Raw genomic sequence first — 22,772 nt, 5'->3', positions numbered from 1 at the left:
CCCACTTTCCAGCTCACACTCTCAAACATGTTGATCCCCTGAACGCAGCTCTTTCCAGCCCACTTTCCAGCTCACACTCTCAAACATGTAGATCCCCTGAACGCAGCTCACTCTCCAGCCCACTTTCCAGCTCACACTCTCAAACATGTTGATCCCCTGAACGCAGCTCTTTCCAGCCCACTTTCCAGCTCACACTCTCAAACATGTAGATCCCCTGAACGCAGCTCACTTTCCAGCCCACTTTCCAGCTCACACTCTCAAACATGTAGATCCCCTGAACGCAGCTCACTCTCCAGCCCACTTTCCAGCTCACACTCTCAAACATGTAGATCCCCTGAACGCAGCTCACTTTCCAGCCCACTTTCCAACTCACACTCTCAAACATGTAGATCCCCTGAACGCAGCTCTTTCCAGCCCACTTTCCAGCTCACACTCTCAAACATGTAGATCCCCTGAACGCAGCTCACTTTCCAGCCCACTTTCCAACTCACACTCTCAAACATGTAGATCCCCTGAACGCAGCTCACTCTCCAGCCCACTTTCCAGCTCACACTCTCAAACATGTAGATCCCCTGAACGCAGCTCACTTTCCAGCCCACTTTCCAGCTCACACTCTCAAACATGTAGATCCCCTGAACGCAGCTCACTTTCCAGCCCACTTTCCAGCTCACACTCTCAAACATGTAGATCCCCTGAACGCAGCTCACTTTCCAGCCCACTTTCCAACTCACACTCTCAAACATGTAGATCCCCTGAACGCAGCTCACTCTCCAGCCCACTTTCCAGCTCACACTCTCAAAACACGTAGATCCCCTGAACGCAGCTCACTCTCCAGCCCACTTTCCAGCTCACACTCTCAAAACACGTAGATCCCCTGAACGCAGCTCACTCTCCAGCCCACTTTCCAGCTCACACTCTCAAAACACGTAGATCCCCTGAACGCAGCTCACTCTCCAGCCCACTTTCCAGCTCACACTATCAAAACACATAGATCCCCTGAACGCAGCTCACTCTCCAGATCCTAATCACCTGAATTCTCATCACCTGTTCACACACCTGTATGTCATTATCACACACTATTTAGTTCAGTTCTTCCCACCCCATCATTGTGAGGTATTGTTTGTTTTGTGACACGGGTCTATTCAGAGATCTGTTTTGCACTGTGATTTAATCCTCCCGTGTATGATAGTTTTTGCCTGCCTGACTAACGACGCCTTTTACCTATTCCCTGCCTGTACTTTATCGGATTTCCTGTTATTAACTTATTGCCTGATCTCCCGGATGACGTAACAAGCCTTTTCCCTGCCTGTACTGTTGCCTTTTTGGACCCCCTGTGTATGACCTTCTGCCTGCCCCTGGACCCAGCTACCTGCCTCCCCCTGTGTATGACCTTCTGCCTGCCCCTGGACCCAGCTACCTGCCTCCTCCTGTGGTCCTTTACATTAAACACCTGCTGTGCCCTGCGCTTGAAACCAGCCCTCTGTCTCCCATTGTGTTCATTACAGATGTATTCTTGCTGTTACTGGTGGGACTAAAGACCCCCCCGTGATTCAAATAATCAAAGCTTGATGATGAGTTGGTTATTTGAATCAGCTGTGTAGGGCAAAAAAACGAAAGATGCACCGGAGGGGTGCCCTGGCTAAGACATGCACTGCCCCCTATTACAGGGCTCAAATGTAGCATCATAAACTTTACTCACTGGAGGCCCTGTTTACGACCACGAGTAATCAGGACACCTTTCTGAATATTCATAGATGGAACCAACCACTGGTTGGGTGTTATGCTGGTCTTGTTCCCTATTTCCACGCTCTCTCTTCTGAGGATAACCATTACGTCTCTTAGTTGTCCGTTAGAGTCAGCTTTCCAACTGTCTTGATGGCTGTCGGAAGCCATGCCACCAACCTACTACATATTGTCTTGAAGGCTGTCGTAAGCCATGCCACCAACCTACTACATATTGTCTTGATGGCTGTCGTAAGCCATGCCACCAACCTACTACATATTGTCTTGATGGCTGTCGTAAGCCATGCCACCAACCTACTACATATTGTCTTGAAGGCTGTCGTAAGCCATGCCACCAACCTACTACATATTGTCTTGAAGGCTGTCGTAAGCCATGCCACCAACCTACTACATATTGTCTTGAAGGCTGTCGTAAGCCATGCCACCAACCTACTACATATTGTCTTGAAGGCTGTCGTAAGCCATGCCACCAACCTACTACATATTGTCTTGATGGCTGTCGTAAGCCATGCCACCAACCTACTACATATTGTCTTGATGGCTGTCGTAAGCCATGCCACCAACCTACTACATATTGTCTTGATGGCTGTCGTAAGCCATGCCACCAACCTACTACATATTGTCTTGATGGCTGTCGTAAGCCATGCCACCAACCTACTACATATTGTCTTGATGGCTGTCGTAAGCCATGCCACCAACCTACTACATATTGTCTTGATGGCTGTCGTAAGCCATGCCACCAACCTACTACATATTGTCTTGATGGCTGTCGTAAGCCATGCCACCAACCTACTACATATTGTGATGGCTGGACTCAAATACAGCTGAATGTGCTATGTCGTAGATCTCTCCTTAGAGCTGTGACGATAAACCGAAAATGATCGACATCGACATTGACCATGCCTATCAGTTATCGCAGGCATTTTGCTGATATCGTTCATTAGGATAAGTTGCCTATACTGGAGAAATGTGAAGTTTTAAATGAAACAAGGTTGATAATATGGGTTATTGTTAATGGGATAATTGATGGCTACAACCATCAATCTAGTAGGAGTAGGTTAAAGGATAATAAAAAAAACTGCTGCACATTAATGTTATATATTTATTGTTATCACATAAATTCAGGTAATTTATCGCTATATGGATTATTGTCCATATGGCCCAGCTCTCCCTCGGCTGGTATTGGATAACCATAGGGGTTCCTATGCTTTCTCATTATGTTAGCCCTGCATTGTAAAGGTTGCATTTACTAATCATTTTATTTCTGCAGGTTTTGACCGTCAGATGACTAGGGCTTTGAAAAGGGGACAATAATTACATTTGAGCTCCAATCAAAAGGCCTGATCTTATAGACTTAATTCTCCCCTCTCTGTCGTTTCTATTTATCTATATTTGAATTATCTACGGCACTAGGATTCATTTGCTAGATTTGATTAAGTCCTTACCAGTGGGGGGGGGAGCAGAAAAGAATGGAACAGAACAGAACAGCGTGGGTATTAATGTACAGAGAGTTCCCATGAAAGATGTAAAGGGTTTTTATGGGCTTCTTTTCTCCTGTGACAGTGTGATAGTAATATGTTAGTGTTCCATCACTCTAGCACATCCCAGCCAGTGATAACTCAGTCACTGAGGCTGTCTGTCTCCTCTGCTCTGGGCCCATGCAGAGACTCCTGTCCTGACCAATCACATCACAGCTCCCTGACCAAGCAGAGGTATCGTGTATCACGCAACACTGCAGTAAATCTACGTAACAGTAGTAGACCTGAACCTGGTCTGGAGTTATAGCAACACATTTAGCTGACTACTGTTTTTCAAAGGTCTTTGTTCTCACACCAGTCACTATGTAGGGCTCCATTTTAAACAACATTTAAACACTTAAAACAAGGTTGTGATAATGAACAACCAATAAAAAAAATCGATAGCAAGAGCTAGGTCAGGTAACTATCAGTAAATATGAATGTGGACAGGTAGAGACAGGCAGAGACAGGTAAACAGGTACTAGTGATATACTGTAGTAATACCTGGAACCCACAACAAGCAGAGACAGGTAAACAGGTACTAGTGATATAGTAGTACCTGGAACCCACAACAAGCAGAGACAGGTAAACATACTTACTAGTGATATAATAGTACCTGGAACCCACAACAAGCATAGACAGGTAAACAGGTACTAGTGATATACTGTAGTAATACCTGGAACCCACAACAAGCAGAGACAGGTAAACAGGTACTAGTGATATAGTAGTACCTGGAACCCACAACAAGCAGAGACAGGTAATCAGGTACTAGTGATATAGTAGTACCTGGAACCCACGACAAGCAGAGACAGGTAAACAGACTTACTAGTGATATAATAGTACCTGGAACCCACAACAAGCAGAGACAGGTAAACAGGTACTAGTGATATAGCAGTACCTGGAACCCACGATAAGCAGAGACAGGTAAACAGACTTACTAGTGATATAATAGTACCTGGAACCCACAACAAGCAGAGACAGGTAAACAGGTACTAGTGATATAGTAGTACCTGGAACCCACAACAAGCAGAGAGAGGTAAACAGACTTACTAGTGATATAATAGTACCTGGAACCCACAACAAGCAGAGACAGGTAAACAGGTACTAGTGATATAGCAGTACCTGGAACCCACGATAAGCAGAGACAGGTAAACAGACTTACTAGTGATATAATAGTACCTGGAACCCACAACAAGCAGAGACAGGTAAACAGACTTACTAGTGATATAGTGGTACCTGGAACCCACAACAAGCAGAGAGAGGTAAACAGACTTACTAGTGATATAGTAGTACCTGGAACCCACAACAAGCAGAGACAGGTAAACAGGTACTAGTGATATAGTAGTACCTGGAACCCACAACAAGCAGAGACAGGTAAACAGACTTACTAGTGATATAGTGGTACCAGGAACCCACAACAAGCAGAGACAGGTAAACATACTTACTAGTGATATAGTGGTACCTGGAACCCACAACAAGCAGAGACAGGTAAACAGACTTACTAGTGATATAGTGGTACCTGGAACCCACAACAAGCAGAGACAGGTAAACAGGTACTAGTGATATAGTAGTACCTGGAACCCACAACATGCAGAGACAGGTAAACAGACTTACTAGTGATATACTGTAGTAGTACCTGGAACCCACAACAAGCAGAGACAGGTAAACAGGTACTAGTGATATAGTGGTACCTGGAACCCACAACAAGCAGAGACAGGTAAACAGGTACTAGTGATATAGTAGTACCTGGAACCCACAACAAGCAGAGACAGGTAAACAGGTACTAGTGATATAGTGGTACCTGGAAACCACAACAAGCAGAGACAGGTAAACAGACTTACTAGTGATATAGTAGTACCTGGAACCCACAACAAGCAGAGACAGGTAAACAGACTTACTAGTGATATAGTGGTACCTGGAACCCACAACAAGCATAGACAGGTAAACAGGTACTAGTGATATAGTAGTACCTGGAACCCACAACAAGCAGAGACAGGTAAACAGACTTACTAGTGATATAGTGGTACCTGGAACCCACAACAAGCAGAGACAGGTAAACAGGTACTAGTGATATAGTAGTACCTGGAACCCACAACAAGCAGAGACAGGTAAACAGACTTACTAGTGATATAGTAGTACCTGGAACCCACAACAAGCAGAGACAGGTAAACAGGTACTAGTGATATAGTAGTACCTGGAACCCACAACAAGCAGAGACAGGTAAACAGGTACTAGTGATATAGTAGTACCTGGAACCCACAACAAGCAGAGACAGGTAAACAGGTACTAGTGATATAGTGGTACCTGGAACCCACAACAAGCAGAGACAGGTAAACAAACTTACTAGTGATATAGTAGTACCTGGAACCCACAACAAGCAGAGACAGGTAAACAGACTTACTAGTGATATAGTGGTACCTGGAACCCACAACAAGCAGAGACAGGTAAACAGGTACTAGTGATATAGTAGTACCTGGAATCCACAACAAGCAGAGACAGGTAAACAGACTTACTAGTGATATAGTGGTACCTGGAACCCACAACAAGCAGAGACAGGTAAACAGGTACTAGTGATATAGTTGTATCTGGAACCCACAACAAGCAGAGACAGGTAAACAGGTACTAGTGATATAGTAGTACCTGGAACCCACAACAAGCAGAGACAGGTAAACAGGTACTAGTGATATAGTAGTACCTGGAACCCACGACAAGCAGAGACAGGTAAACAGGTACTAGTGATATAGTAGTACCTGGAACCCACAACAAGCAGAGACAGGTAAACAGGTACTAGTGATATAGTAGTACCTGGAACCCACAACAAGCAGAGACAGGTAAACAGGTACTAGTGATATACGGTAGTAGTACCTGGAACCCACAACAAGCATAGACAGGTAAACAGACTTACTAGTGATATACGGTAGTAGTACCTGGAATCCACAACAAGCATAGACAGGTAAACAGACTTACTAGTGATATACGGAAGTAGTACCTGGAACCCACAACAAGCAGAGACAGGTAAACAGGTACTAGTGATATACTGTAGTAATACCTGGAACCCACAACAAGCAGAGACAGGTAAACATGTACTAGTGATATACTGTAGTAATACCTGGAACCCACAACAAGCAGAGACAGGTAAACAGGTACTAGTGATATAGTAGTACCTGGAACCCACAACAAGCAGAGACAGGTAAACATACTTACTTGTGATATAGTAGTACCTGGAACCCACAACAAGCATAGACAGGTAAACAGGTACTAGTGATATACTGTAGTAATACCTGGAACCCACAACAAGCAGAGACAGGTAAACAGGTACTAGTGATATACTGTAGTAATACCTGGAACCCACAACAAGCAGAGACAGGTAAACAGGTACTAGTGATATACTGTAGTAATACCTGGAACCCACAACAAGCAGAGACAGGTAAACAGGTACTAGTGATATAGTAGTACCTGGAACCCACAACAAGCAGAGACAGGTAAACAGACTTACTAGTGATATAGTGGTACCTGGAACCCACAACAAGCAGAGACAGGTAAACATACTTACTAGTGATATAGTGGTACCTGGAACCCACAACAAGCAGAGACAGGTAAACAGACTTACTAGTGATATAGTGGTACCTGGAACGCACAACAAGCAGAGACAGGTAAACAGGTACTAGTGATATAGTAGTACCTGGAACCCACAACAAGCAGAGACAGGTAAACAGGTACTAGTGATATAGTGGTACCTGGAACCCACAACAAGCAGAGACAGGTAAACAGACTTACTAGTGATATAGTAATACCTGGAACCCACAACAAGCAGAGACAGGTAAACAGGTACTAGTGATATAGTAGTACCTGGAACCCACAACAAGCAGAGACAGGTAAACAGGTACTAGTGATAAAGTAGTACCTGGAACCCACAACAAGCAGAGACAGGTAAACAGACTTACTAGTGATATAGTTGTACCTGGAACCCACAACAAGCAGAGACAGGTAAACAGGTACTAGTGATATAGTAGTACCTGGAACCCACAACAAGCAGAGACAGGTAAACAGGTACTAGTGATATAGTAGTACCTGGAACCCACGACAAGCAGAGACAGGTAAACAGGTACTAGTGATATACGGTAGTAGTACCTGGAACCCACAACAAGCAGAGACAGGTAAACAGGTACTAGTGATATAGTAGTACCTGGAACCCACAACAAGCAGAGACAGGTAAACAGACTTACTAGTGATATAGTGGTACCTGGAACCCACAACAAGCAGAGACAGGTAAACATACTTACTAGTGATATAGTGGTACCTGGAACCCACAACAAGCAGAGACAGGTAAACAGACTTACTAGTGATATAGTGGTACCTGGAACGCACAACAAGCAGAGACAGGTAAACAGGTACTAGTGATATAGTAGTACCTGGAACCCACAACAAGCAGAGACAGGTAAACAGGTACTAGTGATATAGTGGTACCTGGAACCCACAACAAGCAGAGACAGGTAAACAGACTTACTAGTGATATAGTAATACCTGGAACCCACAACAAGCAGAGACAGGTAAACAGGTACTAGTGATATAGTAGTACCTGGAACCCACAACAAGCAGAGACAGGTAAACAGGTACTAGTGATAAAGTAGTACCTGGAACCCACAACAAGCAGAGACAGGTAAACAGACTTACTAGTGATATAGTTGTACCTGGAACCCACAACAAGCAGAGACAGGTAAACAGGTACTAGTGATATAGTAGTACCTGGAACCCACAACAAGCAGAGACAGGTAAACAGGTACTAGTGATATAGTAGTACCTGGAACCCACGACAAGCAGAGACAGGTAAACAGGTACTAGTGATATACGGTAGTAGTACCTGGAACCCACAACAAGCAGAGACAGGTAAACAGGTACTAGTGATATAGTAGTACCTGGAACCCACAACAAGCAGAGACAGGTAAACAGACTTACTAGTGATATAGTGGTACCTGGAACCCACAACAAGCAGAGACAGGTAAACATACTTACTAGTGATATAGTGGTACCTGGAACCCACAACAAGCAGAGACAGGTAAACAGACTTACTAGTGATATAGTGGTACCTGGAACGCACAACAAGCAGAGACAGGTAAACAGGTACTAGTGATATAGTAGTACCTGGAACCCACAACAAGCAGAGACAGGTAAACAGGTACTAGTGATATAGTGGTACCTGGAACCCACAACAAGCAGAGACAGGTAAACAGACTTACTAGTGATATAGTAATACCTGGAACCCACAACAAGCAGAGACAGGTAAACAGGTACTAGTGATATAGTAGTACCTGAAACCCACAACAAGCAGAGACAGGTAAACAGGTACTAGTGATATAGTAGTACCTGGAACCCACAACAAGCAGAGACAGGTAAACAGGTACTAGTGATAAAGTAGTACCTGGAACCCACAACAAGCAGAGACAGGTAAACAGACTTACTAGTGATATAGTTGTACCTGGAACCCACAACAAGCAGAGACAGGTAAACAGGTACTAGTGATATAGTAGTACCTGGAACCCACAACAAGCAGAGACAGGTAAACAGGTACTAGTGATATAGTAGTACCTGGAACCCACAACAAGCAGAGACAGGTAAACAGGTACTAGTGATATAGTAGTACCTGGAACCCACGACAAGCAGAGACAGGTAAACAGGTACTAGTGATATAGTAGTACCTGGAACCCACAACAAGCAGAGACAGGTAAACAGGTACTAGTGATATAGTAATACCTGGAACCCACAACAAGCAGAGACAGGTAAACAGGTACTAGTGATATACGGTAGTAGTACCTGGAACCCACAACAAGCATAGACAGGTAAACAGACTTACTAGTGATATAGTAGTACCTGGAACCCACAACAAGCAGAGACAGGTAAACAGGTACTAGTGATATAGTAGTACCTGGAACCCACAACAAGCATAGACAGGTAAACAGACTTACTAGTGATATACGGTAGTAGTACCTGGAACCCACAACAAGCATAGACAGGTAAACAGACTTACTAGTGATATACGGTAGTAGTACCTGGAACCCACAACAAGCAGAGACAGGTAAACAGGTACTAGTGATATAGTAGTACCTGGAACCCACAACAAGCAGAGACAGGTAAACAGGTACTAGTGATATAGTAGTACCTGGAACCCACAACAAGCATAGACAGGTAAACAGACTTACTAGTGATATACGGTAGTAGTACCTGGAACCCACAACAAGCATAGACAGGTAAACAGACTTACTAGTGATATACGGTAGTAGTACCTGGAACCCACAACAAGCATAGACAGGTAAACAGACTTACTAGTGATATACGGTAGTAGTACCTGGAACCCACAACAAGCATAGACAGGTAAACAGGTACTAGTGATATACGGTAGTAGTACCTGGAACCCACAACAAGCAGAGGAAAAAGCAGGAGCAGAGAATAACAACATGAGTGGAATGCGGATATCACCCCACCATCAAAGTCTGCTATTTGGCACAGTCGGTGCTAAAATACAGAGAGAATACTGATGCTGCCTCCACCTCCAAGCATTCTCTCTCTCACTGGCAAACCATGACCTCTACACTGCTATTCTGGCCTGTTCCCATCACATCCTGCCAAGCTCCTTGTGAGGAAGCATCCCGGCTCTTCTGCAGGTCAGTGACCTGGGTAAAACCCCACACTGCCAGACTGGAGCAAACACACAGCCAACCTCCCTCAACCTGCCTGGGACCGCCTTCCTTCTACCATCTACCAGACTAACTTTCTAAAAACAAGGTGGTTCCTCATCCTGTAGGATGGACGGGGCCAAAAGGAGGAACTCACATGCTCATCAGAAAAGGGAAGCCCACAACATGAGGGACTGCGCTGTACATTGACCTCAAATGCCAGGGACAGGCCTAGAGGCCGATCTAAGGGGAAGCATAATAACACTGTACTAAACTAGAAATATTCTTTGTTAGCCATGTTTGAAAATAAACAAAAATATGAAGATGTTATAGATAGATATGATGCTATCCCCAGTCGAGTCTCCCAACCCACCCACCACAGACTACCCCTCTGTGTTGTTACGTACCCAGGTTGGAGGAGGCTCTTCCCTCTGCAGCCCTGTCCTTCAGGCCTTCAGCGATGGCCAGCTGCTGTTGGTGGTACTGCTTGGCTCTCTCCAGGTCCTGCATGCAGCGTGCAGCGTGCCCCAGTCCAGCGTACGCCCTCATCTCTATAGGCTGCTCCTCCAGCTCCTGGGCCAGCTCCAGCACATGGGTGTGGTAGGACATGGCCTTGTCAAAGTTACGGTGGTAGTGATAGGCACTGCCCAGGTTGCTGTAGGCACGGGCCTCCTCCCTCTTGCTGGTCAGGGCCTTGGCGATGCCCAGGTGCTGCTCGTGACATTGGACAGCGTTTTCAAAGTCACCCATGGCGATGTAGACGGCGCCCATGTTGCCCAGCTCTCGTGCCTCCGACAGCTGGTCCTTGGACTGCTTGGCCAGTAGGACACACTGCTTGTGGCTGGCCAGGGCATTAGGGTAGTCCCCGATGGCTGTGTACACATGACCCAGGCTGCTCAGGGCCATAGAGGCTGCCTGGAGGCACAGAGAGAACACAGGCACACAAACATCAGGCAAGTAATTAAGGTCACATAGTTAAAACACTAAAGCTTCGTGAAATTGACCCACATTTAACTGAGTTAGTTGCTTTTGCATCTCAAACACCCTTCTCCATCTCTCAACACCCCTCAACACCCCTCTCCATCCCTACACACCCCTCTCCATCCCTCAACACCCCTCTCCATCCCTCAACACACCTATCTTCATTTGACAACACCCCTCTCCACCCCTAAACTCCCCTCAACACCCCTCTCCACCCCTAAACTCCCCTCTCCACCCCTAAACTCCCCTCAACACCCTCAACACCCCTCTCCATCCCTCAACACCCCTCTCTATCCCTCAACACCCCTCAACACCCCTCTTCATCCCTCAACACCCCTCTTCATCCCTCAACACCCCTCTCCATCCCTCAACACCCCTCTTCATCCCTCAACACCCCTCTCCATCCCTCAACACCCCTCTCCATCCCTCAACACCCCTCTTCATCCCTCAACACCCCTCTCCACCCCTAAACACCCCTCTTCGTCCCTCTCCACCCCTCTTCATCCCTCTCCACCCCTCTTCATCCCTCTCCACCCCTCTTCATCCCTCAACACCCCTCTTCGTCCCTCAACACCCCTCTCCATCCCTCAACACCCCTCTTCATCCCTCAACACCCCTCAACACCCCTCTCCATCCCTCAACATCCCTCTCCACCCCTCTTCATCCCTCTCCACCCCTCTTCATCCCTCAACACCCCTCTTTGTCCCTCTCCACCCCTCCTCATCCCTCAACACCCCTCAACACCCATCTCTGTCCCTCAACACCCCTCTCTGTCCCTCAACACCCCTCTCCATCCCTCAACACCCCTCTTCATCCCTCAACACCCCTCTTCATCCCTCAACACCCCTCTTCATCCCTCAACACCCCTCTTCATCCCTCAACACCCCTCTCCATCCCTCAACACCCATCTCTGTCCCTCAACACCCCTCTCTGTCCCTCAACACCCCTCTCCATCCCTCAACACCCCTCCTCATCCCTCAACACCCCTCAACACCCATCTCCGTCCCTCAACACCCCTCTCCATCCCTCAACACCCCTCTTCATCCCTCAACACCCCTCTCCATCCCTCAACACCCCTCTTCGTCCCTCAACACCCCTCTCCACCCCTCAACACCCCTCTTCGTCCCTCTCCACCCCTCCTCATCCCTCAACACCCATCTCCGTCCCTCAACACCCCTCTTCGTCCCTCAACACCCCTCAACACCCCTCTCCACCCCTCTTCATCCCTCAACACCCTTCTTCGTCCCTCTCCACCCCTCAACACCCCTCCTCATCCCTCAATACCCATCTCCGTCCCTCAACACCCCTCAACACCCCTCTTCATCCCTCAACACCCCTCAACACCCCTCTTCATCCCTCAACATCCCATTCCCCAAAGTATATAAAAAAATATATATTTGAAGCAATATTGCTTTAGGGACCAAACAACAAACAAAAATGCTTTTCTTCCTTTCTTGTGATCTGGGGGGGTAAACCCTGATGCAGATTAGCACAGCGGTAGGCTTGTTTTAAAGCTGACAGTTTGCCCACTGCAATCTGCTTCACGGAGCGCGCCACCACCAATGGAACAAAGAGCCAGTTAATCAGGGGAAGAGGAGAGGGGCTTAGCTTCACTCTTCAGCTGTGGGAGGGAAACAGACCCACTGACTGACTGACTGATTCTCCTCCTCTATTCACCACTGGCAACACTTCTCTATCAGGAGGGCTGATGCTGGCAATATATTGTAGCATATTCTTATCTATCGCCTCAACGGGATATTTCTCCTCTCACCCCCATCCACCTGCATAAATATGAGGTGTAATATAAAGTGTAGGGTGTGCAGTAAAGTGGAGTGGTCTGCAGGCCTGACCCCCTAAGTGACGCACTCACTGTAGGCTTATTAGCTGTTTATATAGAGGGTAAACTGTTGGGAATTGGGGACGGCTGTTTTTGTGTGGACAGATGTTCCATTAATTGCAGAGGAGAGGGCCAGCTAATAACACATCTCCTTCCTGAGGTCTCCCTCTCTCTCTCGCTCTCTCTCTCTCTCTCTCTCTCTCTTTCTGTTGCTCTCTTTGTGTCTCTGTGTCTATGTGTCTTACAGAACGGGAGGGAAGGGGACTGGAGCGGGTTGGACTGGGGTCAGGGAAGAGGACAAAAACCCTGACAATTAAGGCCACAACTCTGCTTGACTTTTCTGCCTGCGTAGGAGCCTCTGTGACACAGATGCTTGGGGGTACAATGACAGGGATGCTGGGAGTTACACTGATAGGGATGCTGGGGGTTACTCTGACAGGGATGCTGGGAGTTACACTGATAGGGATGCTGGGAGTTACTCTGACAGGGATGCTGGGAGCTACACTGACAGGGATGCTGGGTGTTACACTGACAGGGATGCTGGGAGTTACACTGATAGGGATGCTGGGAGTTACACTGACAGGGATGCTGGGGGTTACACTGACAGGGATGCTGGGAGTTACACTGACAGGGATGCTTGGAGTTACACTGACAGGGATGCTGGGAGTTACACTGACAGGGATGCTGGGAGTTACACTGACAGGGATGCTTGGAGTTACACTGACAGGGATGCTGGGAGTTACACTGACAGGGATGCTTGGAGTTACATCGACAGAGATGCTGGGAGTTACACTGACAGGGATGCTGGGAGATACACTGACAGGGATGCTGGGAGTTACACTGACAGGGATGCTGGGGATTACACTGACAGGGATGCTGGGAGTTACACTGACAGGGATGCTTGGAGTTACACTGACAGGGATGCTGGGAGTTACACTGACAGGGATGCTGGGAGTTACACTGACAGGGATGCTTGGAGTTACACTGACAGGGATGCTGGGAGTTACACTGACAGGGATGCTTGGAGTTACATCGACAGAGATGCTGGGAGTTACACTGACAGGGATGCTGGGAGATACACTGACAGGGATGCTGGGAGTTACACTGACATGGATGCTTGGTTTTAGACTGACAGGGATGCTGGAATTTACACTGACAGGGATGCTGGGAGTTACACTGACAGGGATGCTTGGAGTTACACTGACAGGGATGCTGGGAGTTACACTGACAGGGATGCTGGGAGTTACAATGACAGGGATGCTGGGAGTTACACTGACAGGGATGCTGGGAGTTACACTGACAGGGATGCTAGGATTTACACTCACAGGGATGCTGGGATTTACACTGACAGGGATGCTGGGAGTTATACTGACAGGGATGCTGGGAGTTACACTGACAGGGATGCTGGGAGTTACACTGATAGGGATGCTGGGTCTTACACTGACAGGGATGCTGGGCGTTACACTGACAGGGATGCTGGGAGTTACACTGACAGGGATGCTGGGGATTACACTGACAGGGATGCTTGGAGTTACACTGACAGGGATGCTGGGAGTTACACTGACAGGGATGCTGGGAGTTACACTGACAGGGATGCTGGGAGTTACACTGACAGGGATGCTTGGAGTTACACTGACAGGGATGCTGGGAGTTACAGTGACAGGGATGCTGGGAGTTACACTGACAGGGATGCTGGGTGTTACACTGACAGGGATGCTTGGAGTTACACTGACAGGGATGCTGGGAGTTACACTGACAGGGATGCTTGGAGTTACACTGACAGGGATGCTGGGAGTTACACTGACAGGGATGCTGGGAGTTACACTGACGGGGATGCTGGGAGTTACACTGACGGGGATGCTGGGAGTTACACTGACGGGGATGCTGGGAGTTACACTGACAGGGATGCTGGGAGTTACACTGACAGGGATGCTGGGAGTTACACTGACAGGGATGCTGGGAGTTACACTGACAGGGATGCTTGGCGTTACACTGACAGGGATGCTGGGAGTTACACTGACAGGGATGCTGGGAGTTACACTGACAGGGATGCTTGGAGTTACACTGACAGGGATGCTGGGAGTTACACTGACAGGGATGCTGGGAGTTACACTGACAGGGATGCTTGGGTTTACACAGACAGAGATGCTGGGAGTTACACTGACGGGGATGCTGGGAGTTACACTGACAGGGATGCTGGGAGTTACACTGACAGGGATGCTGGGATTTACACTGACAGGGATGCTGGGATTTACACTGACAGGGATGCTGGGAGTTACACTGACAGGGATGCTGGGAGTTACACTGACAGGGATGCTGGGAGTTACACTGAGTGCATTTAGAGGTAACAAAGGAAAGGATGAACACAACTCCAGTAATGGATTATTATGAAACACTTTCTGTGTTGTTTTCTGATCCTTCATTCTGTGCTGTTTTCTGATCCTTCATTCTGTGCTGTTTTCTGAGCCTTCATTCTGTGTTGTTTTCTGAGCCTTCATTCTGTGCTGTTTTCTGATCCTTCATTCTGTGCTGTTTTCTGATCCTTCATTCTGTGCTGTTTTCTGAGCCTTCATTCTGTGCTGTTTTCTGAGCCTTCATTCTGTGTTGTTTTCTGAGCCTTCATTCTGTGCTGTTTTCTGATCCTTCATTCTGTGCTGTTTTCTGATCCTTCATTCTGTGCTGTTTTCTGAGCCTTCATTCTGTGCTGTTTTCTGATCCTTCATTCTGTGCTGTTTTCTGAGCCTTCATTCTGTGCTGTTTTCTGATCCTTCATTCTGTGCTGTTTTCTGATCCTTCATTCTGTGCTGTTTTCTGAGCCTTCATTCTGTGCTGTTTTCTGAGCCTTCATTCTGTGCTGTTTTCTGATCCTTCATTCTGTGCTGTTTTCTGAGCCTTCATTCTGTGCTGTTTTCTGATCCTTCATTCTGTGCTGTTTTCTGATCCTTCATTCTGTGCTGTTTTCTGAGCCTTCATTCTGTGCTGTTTTCTGAGCCTTCATTCTGTGCTGTTTTCTGAGCCTTCATTCTGTGCTGTTTTCTGATCCTTCATTCTGTGCTGTTCTCTAAGCCTTCATTCTGTGCTGTTTTCTGAGCCTTCATTCTGTGTTGTTTATCATGAAAAGGCATGTGACTCAACAGTGCCCAGGTTACTATTGTATGTTTATGTCAACACATCTGAAAAAGCAATTACTCATGTATAAATGCCAGGGCACAAGTTAATCCACTTTAGTGTATTACAGAAAAACACTGCGCTTTTAAATCAAGATACAGAATTCCATAAACACTACAAGAAGTAATTTACAGAAGAAATGTGGGGGTAATTCCTGCTCCCACAGAGAGAAAGAGAGAGTTTCACTGCACCTTTGCTCCAAGAACATATAATGAAAATATTGCATGAATGAATAAAAAATAATGCAGAACCTAAGAAAAAAATCTATACCGTAAAATACTTTCTCCCACTCCCACTAGCACATAGACGTTGGAACACACATACATATTTTCTCTTTCCCGAACACACGCACACAGCAGTGCTATCTTTCTTGCATTTCACATGACTGCTGATGCCTGGAACCTATTACCTGCCGACATAAGGACTTCCAGCGGTTTGCTGGAGTTTAAAGCCTCGACAAGACATTATACGGGCCCAAGGAGGCAATTACCTCCCGTCACAACTGTTACTGTTTCATGTTCCCGGATAGCCTATCTAGGGGCTGCTCAATTACATGTGCTGTTTGAAGCTCCGCTTAGCTCCATCTCTTCAACTCCAACTTCCACTCTGTGAGCAGAGAAACCGAGCGGAATCCTCTGCTCTCTATGTGTCTTGGAAAATGAGTGAGGCTAGGACGGAGGGGGAGAGAAAGAGAGAGAAAGAGAGAGAGTGCAACCTCTCTCCACAGTTGAGATGAGTTGTGCTTGTGATCATTGTCCCTCTAAAGAGAGACTGCAATGTCGCATTTTCTCCCCAGATAGAGAGTTGATGTGAGATAGGGAGGAGCCAGTCTTGCCTGTCACTGTAGAGGTGCTCTGCTAGGCTTGGGGACGGACGGACGGACAGATAGACAGACGCTTGGACCCATTCTACAGCCAGTTGTGACTACAGCCCTCCCTCAACACTGCTCATGTAGACTGACTGAAATCACCCAGCAGTCCTGGAAGCAAACATCTTCTCGAAACATTTGATTTCTGCAAAGGTGACTTCACTAATTCCATTCCATTTATTTTCTTCACTTATCTTTCCTCCCTCCCTCTCTTCCCCCCACCTCTCTCATTCCATCTGTGGAGTCAGATCTGATTGTGTTTACAGAGTCCGGCCCTTCTCCGGATGTGTGCTGATTTGATTAATCCAAACGTCAGCCTTTATAAACTGTTGATAAACCGCTGGCTCTTATCAGCAAACACGTTTTGCACAGAGGGTCCCCTAATGAAAGGTAAACTGCTGCAGCCCCCTGAGGGAGGGGCGGGGGGTGTGGGAGCTCAAGAGGGCTGAGATGACATCTTAATCAGAACGGCTTGGCTAAACAACACTATTCCATTTTTAGAACTCAGACAAGTACGGGGTTTCAAAATGCCTGGCTGGCTGCTACTCCAGTGTCAGATGTATCCAGTGAGAGGTGGATGTTAATATTGTACAACACATTAGAGAAATTTTATTTTTTTATAACACATGATAGAGGTCATCCATAGTCTTTAATGACCCTTTAATGTCATGCTGCAGTAACACTTCTGCTCCTGGTCTGTGTGAATTCTGTGACACTGGGCCCCTAGTGTGTGTGTGTGTTTCATTTCCTTACCAGTAACAACCTCCCTCTGCCATTAGCTGTGCCCTCGATACCATATGTGAATTGATTGCACCCCCATCTATCTTCTGAGCTCGTGCTACTAGGTGACCTAAACTGGGACATGCTTAACACCCCGGCCATCCTACAATCTAAGCTTGATGCCCTCAATCTCACACAAATTATCAATGAACCTACCAGGTACAACCCCAAATCCGTAAACACGGGCACCCTCATAGATGTCATCCTAACTAACTCGACCTCCAAATAGACCTCTGCTGTTTTCAAGATCTCAGCGATCACTGCCTCATTGCCTGCATCCGTAATGGGTCTGCGACCAAACGACCACCCCTCATCACTGTCAAACGCTCCCTAAAACACTTCTGCGAGCAGGCCTTTCTAATCGACCTGGCCGGGGTATTCTGGAATGACATTGAGCTCATCCCGTCAGTAGATGATGCCTGGCTATTCTTTAAAAGTGCCTACCTCACCTTGTTAAATAAGCATGCCCCACTCAAAAAATGTAGAACAGGGAATAGATATAGTCCTTGGTTCACTCCAGACCTGTCTGCCCTTGACCAGCACAAAAACATCCTGTGGAGTTCTGCATTAGCCTCGAATAGCCCCCGTGATAGGCAACTTTTCAGGGAAGTTAGGAACAAATATACACAGGCAGTTAGAAAAGCTAAGGCTATCTTTTTCAAACAGAAATTTGCATCCTGTAGTACTAACTCAAAAAAGTTCTGGGACACTGTAAAGTCCATGGAGAATAAGAACACCTCCTCCCAGCTGCCCACTGCACTGAGGCTAGGAAACACTGTTACCACTGATCCACTATAATTGAGAATTTCAATAAGCATTTCTCTACGGCTGGCCATGCTTTCCACCTGGCTACCCCTACCCCGGTCAACTGCCCGGCACCCTCCACAGCAACCCGCCAAAGCCCCCACCATTTCTCCTTCACCCAAATCCAGATAGCTGATGTTCTGAAAGAGCTGCAAAATCTGGACCCATACAAATCAGCCGGGCTAGACAATCTGGACCCTCTCTTTCTAAAATGATCTGCCAAAATTGTTGCAACCCCTATTACTAGCCTGTTCAACCTCTCTTTCGTATCGTCTGAGATTCCCAAAGATTGGAAAGCTGCCGCGGTCATCCCCCTCTTCAAAGGGGGTGACACTCTAGACCCAAACTGCTACAGACCTATATCTATCCTACCCTGTCTTTCTAAGGTCTTCGAAAGCCAAGTTAACAAACAGATTACCGACCATTTCGAATCCCACCGTACCTTCTCCGCTATGCAATCTGGTTTCAGAGCTGGTCATGGGTGCACCTCAGCCACGCTCAAGGTCCTAAATGACATCATAACCGCCATCGATAAGAGACATTACTGTGCAGCCGTATTCATCGACCTGGCCGAGGCTTTCGACTCTGTCAATCACCACATTCTTATTGGTAGACTCGACAGCCTTGGTTTCTCAAATGATTGCCTCGCCTGGTTTAACAACTACTTATCTGATAGAGTTCAGTGTGTCAAATCAGAGGGCCTGTTGTCCGGACCTCTGGCAGTCACTATGGGTGTGCCACAGGGTTCAATTCTCGGGCCGACTCTCTTCTCTGTATACATCAATGATGTTGCTCTTGCTGCTGGTGATTCTCTGATCCACCTCTACACAGACGACACCATTCTGTATACTTCTGGCCCCTCTTTGGACACTGTGTTAACTAACCTCCAGACGAGCTTCAATGCCATACAACTCTCCTTCCGTGGCCTCCAACTGCTCTTAAACGCAAGTAAAACTAAATGCATGCTATTCAATCGATCACTGCCCGCACCTGCTCGCCCGTCTAGCATCACTACTCTGGACGGCTCTGACTTAGTATACGTGGACAACTACAAATACCTAGGTGTCTGGTTAGACTGTAAACTCTCCTTCCAGACTCACATTAAGCATCTCCAATCCAAAATTAAATCTAGAATCGGCTTCCTATATCGCAACAAAGCATCCTTCACTCATGCTGCCAAACATACCCTCGTAAAACTGACCATCCTACCGATCCTCGACTTCGGTGAGTCATCTATAAAATAGCCTCCAACACTCTACTCAACAAACTGGATGCAGTCTATCACAGTGCCATCCGTTTTGTCACCAAAGCCCCATACACTACCCACCATTGCGACCTGTACGCTCTCGTTGATTGGCCCTCGCTTCATACTCGTCGCCAAACCCACTGGCTACAGGTTATCTACAAGTCTCTGCTAGGTAAAGCCCCGCATTATCTCAGCTCACTGGTCACCATAGCAGCACCCACTCGTAGCACGTGCTCCAGCAGGAATATCTCACTGGTCACCCCCAAAGCCAATTCCTCCTTTGGTCGTATTTCCTTCCAGTTCTCTGCTGCCAATGACTGGAACGAACTGCAAAAGTCTCTGAAGCTGGAGACTCATATCTCCCTCACTAGCTTTAAGCACCAGCTGTCAGAGCAGCTGACAGATCACTGCACCTGTACATAGCCCATCTGTAAACAGCCCACCTACTGTATCTACCTACCTCATCCCCATACTGTATATATGTATTTATCTTGCTCCTTTGCACCCCAGTATCTCTACTTGCACATTCATCTTCTGCACATCTACCATTCCAGTGTTTAATTGCTATATTGTAATTACTTCGCCACCATGGCCTATTTATTGCCTTAACTTACCTCATTTGCACTCACTGTATATATACTTTTTGTTTTCTTTTGTTCTACTGTATTATTGACTGTATGTTTTGTTTATTCCATGTGTAACTCTGTGTTGTTGTATGTGTCGAACTGCTTTGCTTTATCTTGGCCAGGTCGCAGTTGTAAATGAGAACTTGTTCTCAACTAGCCTACCTGGTTAAATAAAGGTGAAAAGAAAACAACAAAAAAACCACGCTGCTCTGCTGTGTTTAATGAATGGTTAAACGTTGCTTTTCAGCTGTGACAGGGAGTATGCTTCAACCTCTCAGGACCCCAGGACACTGCTAACTACAACCCCAACTGCAACAACCACCATAATCATCTTCACCATCGCCTAGCAGCAGTGCTGATAGGATGGAAGGGGTTTCCATGGGAACCTGAGTGGTTTGATTACAGCCCACGAGGCAGTAGGGGAGAGTCTGCCATTCATGCTACCTCCTCCTGAGCACACACAAATAGGCAAACTAAGGCATGGCCCACTGCACAACCTGCCACCCGCTGCTCAGACTAAACTGTTTCCACAGAGCTCTACCTCTGGAAGCCTCCTGGCTGCCTGTTGCTGTGATGATTAGACTGCTAAGCTGTCTGTGTTTACTGACAGCCATCTTCACTGACACGGTCTCATTCATACCAACAGTAGAACATCCCTGATGACGGCCAACAACAACAATAATAACAACATATTTTACTGACACAACCGGGTCCATTCTACAGCTGTTCCTGTAAAACACACCCAGCAACAGTCAGTAAACATGTGAAAGCACAGCCAAAACAAACTGGTCACTGGTATTTTTGCAATACCCATCAAACCATACTGCCGGCCGACAGGTTAACAGATAGGAAGTACATGGTTATGCCCTGGACAATGGCTCCATCAGTTATGAGCAGCCGTGGTAAAAAATGGTTTACTAACTAGGGAATAGGGTGCCATATGGGATGATGAGGACAGTGATTCGCCTGTGTTTCAGAGATAGCAAAGCAGAGAGGGGGACTAGGGGGAGGGATGGAGGGAGGTAGGAGGTGTTAGAGGCGTTGGTTTCCCCCTGTCCCAGATAGCGTGGACTGAGGGTGGCCTGGGCTGGTCAGAGGAAGACTCTACTCCTGCAGAGTGCTGTTAATGGGATTACGTGTGAGATCCAGAGGAGATGGTAACCACCGCTGATTACATTACAGAGGAGGTGGGAACAACATCTCTGTCACACTGTCAACATACACACATACAGTGCCTTCAGAAAGTATTCATACCCCTTGACTTATTCCACATTTTGTTGTATTACAGTCTGAATTCAAAATAGATAAAAATAAATAAAAATAATAATATCACCTATCTGCCCATAATACCCCATAACGCCAAAGTAAAAACATGTTTTAAATCATTATTGCAAATGTATTGAAAATGAAATACAGAAATATCAAATTTATATAAGTATTCACACCCCTGAGTCAATACAGCTGGGAGTCTGTAATTGCTTTTCACACCTATATAGTACAATATTTTCACATTATTCTTTTAAAAATTCTTCAAGCTCTGTCAAGTTGTTGATCATTGCTAGACAACCATCTTCAGGTCTTGCCATAGATTTTCAAGTAGATTTAAATCAAAAATGTAACTGGGCCACTCAGGAACATTCAATGTCGTCTTGGTAAGCAACTCCAGTGTATATTTGGCCTTGTGTTTTAGGTTGTTGTCCTGCTGAAAGGTGAATTTGTCTCCCAGTGTCTGCTGGAAAGCAGAATGAAATTCAGGCTACACAACAAAATGTGGAAAAAGGCATGGGGTGTGGACACTTTCTGAAGGCTCTGTACACACACACACGCACGCACACACGCACGCACACACACACGTACATGCATTACCAATCCATTTCATACACATGTATGCACAGCACATATGATGTTAAAATAAACTAGTTTAACATCCATTACATATCAAATGTAACCAGTCATGATGTCTGCATTTTTAACAACTTTCCCCATCAGAAACTGGTTATGATGAATCATGTGAGTAAAAATATCTCCAGCCCTAGTCTACACACACACACACACACACACACACACACACACACACACACACACACACACACACACACACACACACACACACACACACACACACACACACACACACCTATGCAGCTAATTAAGTGGCTGTGTAGAAGGAAGGTGAAAAGGAGTATGCTCAAGTGTTTCTCTTAATGAGATGGGAACCAGTCAGAAGAAACAGGCTGAGAACAGAACAGAATCCAGGCAGGCAGCGCCAGGAGCCTGCTACATAGAGGAGAGGAGAGGAGAGGAGAGGGGAGAGGAGAGGAGAGGAGAGGAGAGGAGAGGAGAGGAGAAGAGAAGAGAAGAGAGGAGAGGAGAGGAGAGGAGAGGAGAGGAGAGGAGAGGAGAGGAGAGGAGAGGAGAGGAGAGGAGAGGAGAGGAGAGGAGAGGAGAGGAGAGGAGAGACTAGAAAACGGGGGTAGATAAAAGGCTAGAGGGGTTTGTGTTTGAAGGATGAGAGAAGAGAACGCTGGAGA

General features: G+C 46.6%; 1 protein-coding gene across 1 annotated transcript in view; it reads right to left on the bottom strand.

Annotated features, from left to right (window-relative positions):
* Window positions 1-22,772, bottom strand: part of LOC115164498 (tetratricopeptide repeat protein 28) — a 342,021-nt gene that overhangs the window by 54,584 nt on the left and 264,665 nt on the right. The window contains exon 6 of the mRNA XM_029717042.1: window positions 10,339-10,846. Within this exon, the coding sequence (XP_029572902.1) occupies window positions 10,339-10,846 (508 nt within the window). The remainder of the gene's footprint in view (window positions 1-10,338; window positions 10,847-22,772) is intronic.

Source organism: Salmo trutta, chromosome 27 (genome assembly GCF_901001165.1).
Source record: "Salmo trutta chromosome 27, fSalTru1.1, whole genome shotgun sequence".
Classification (NCBI taxonomy): Eukaryota; Metazoa; Chordata; class Actinopteri; order Salmoniformes; family Salmonidae; genus Salmo; species Salmo trutta.
This window is presented reverse-complemented; position numbering and strand designations above follow the sequence as displayed.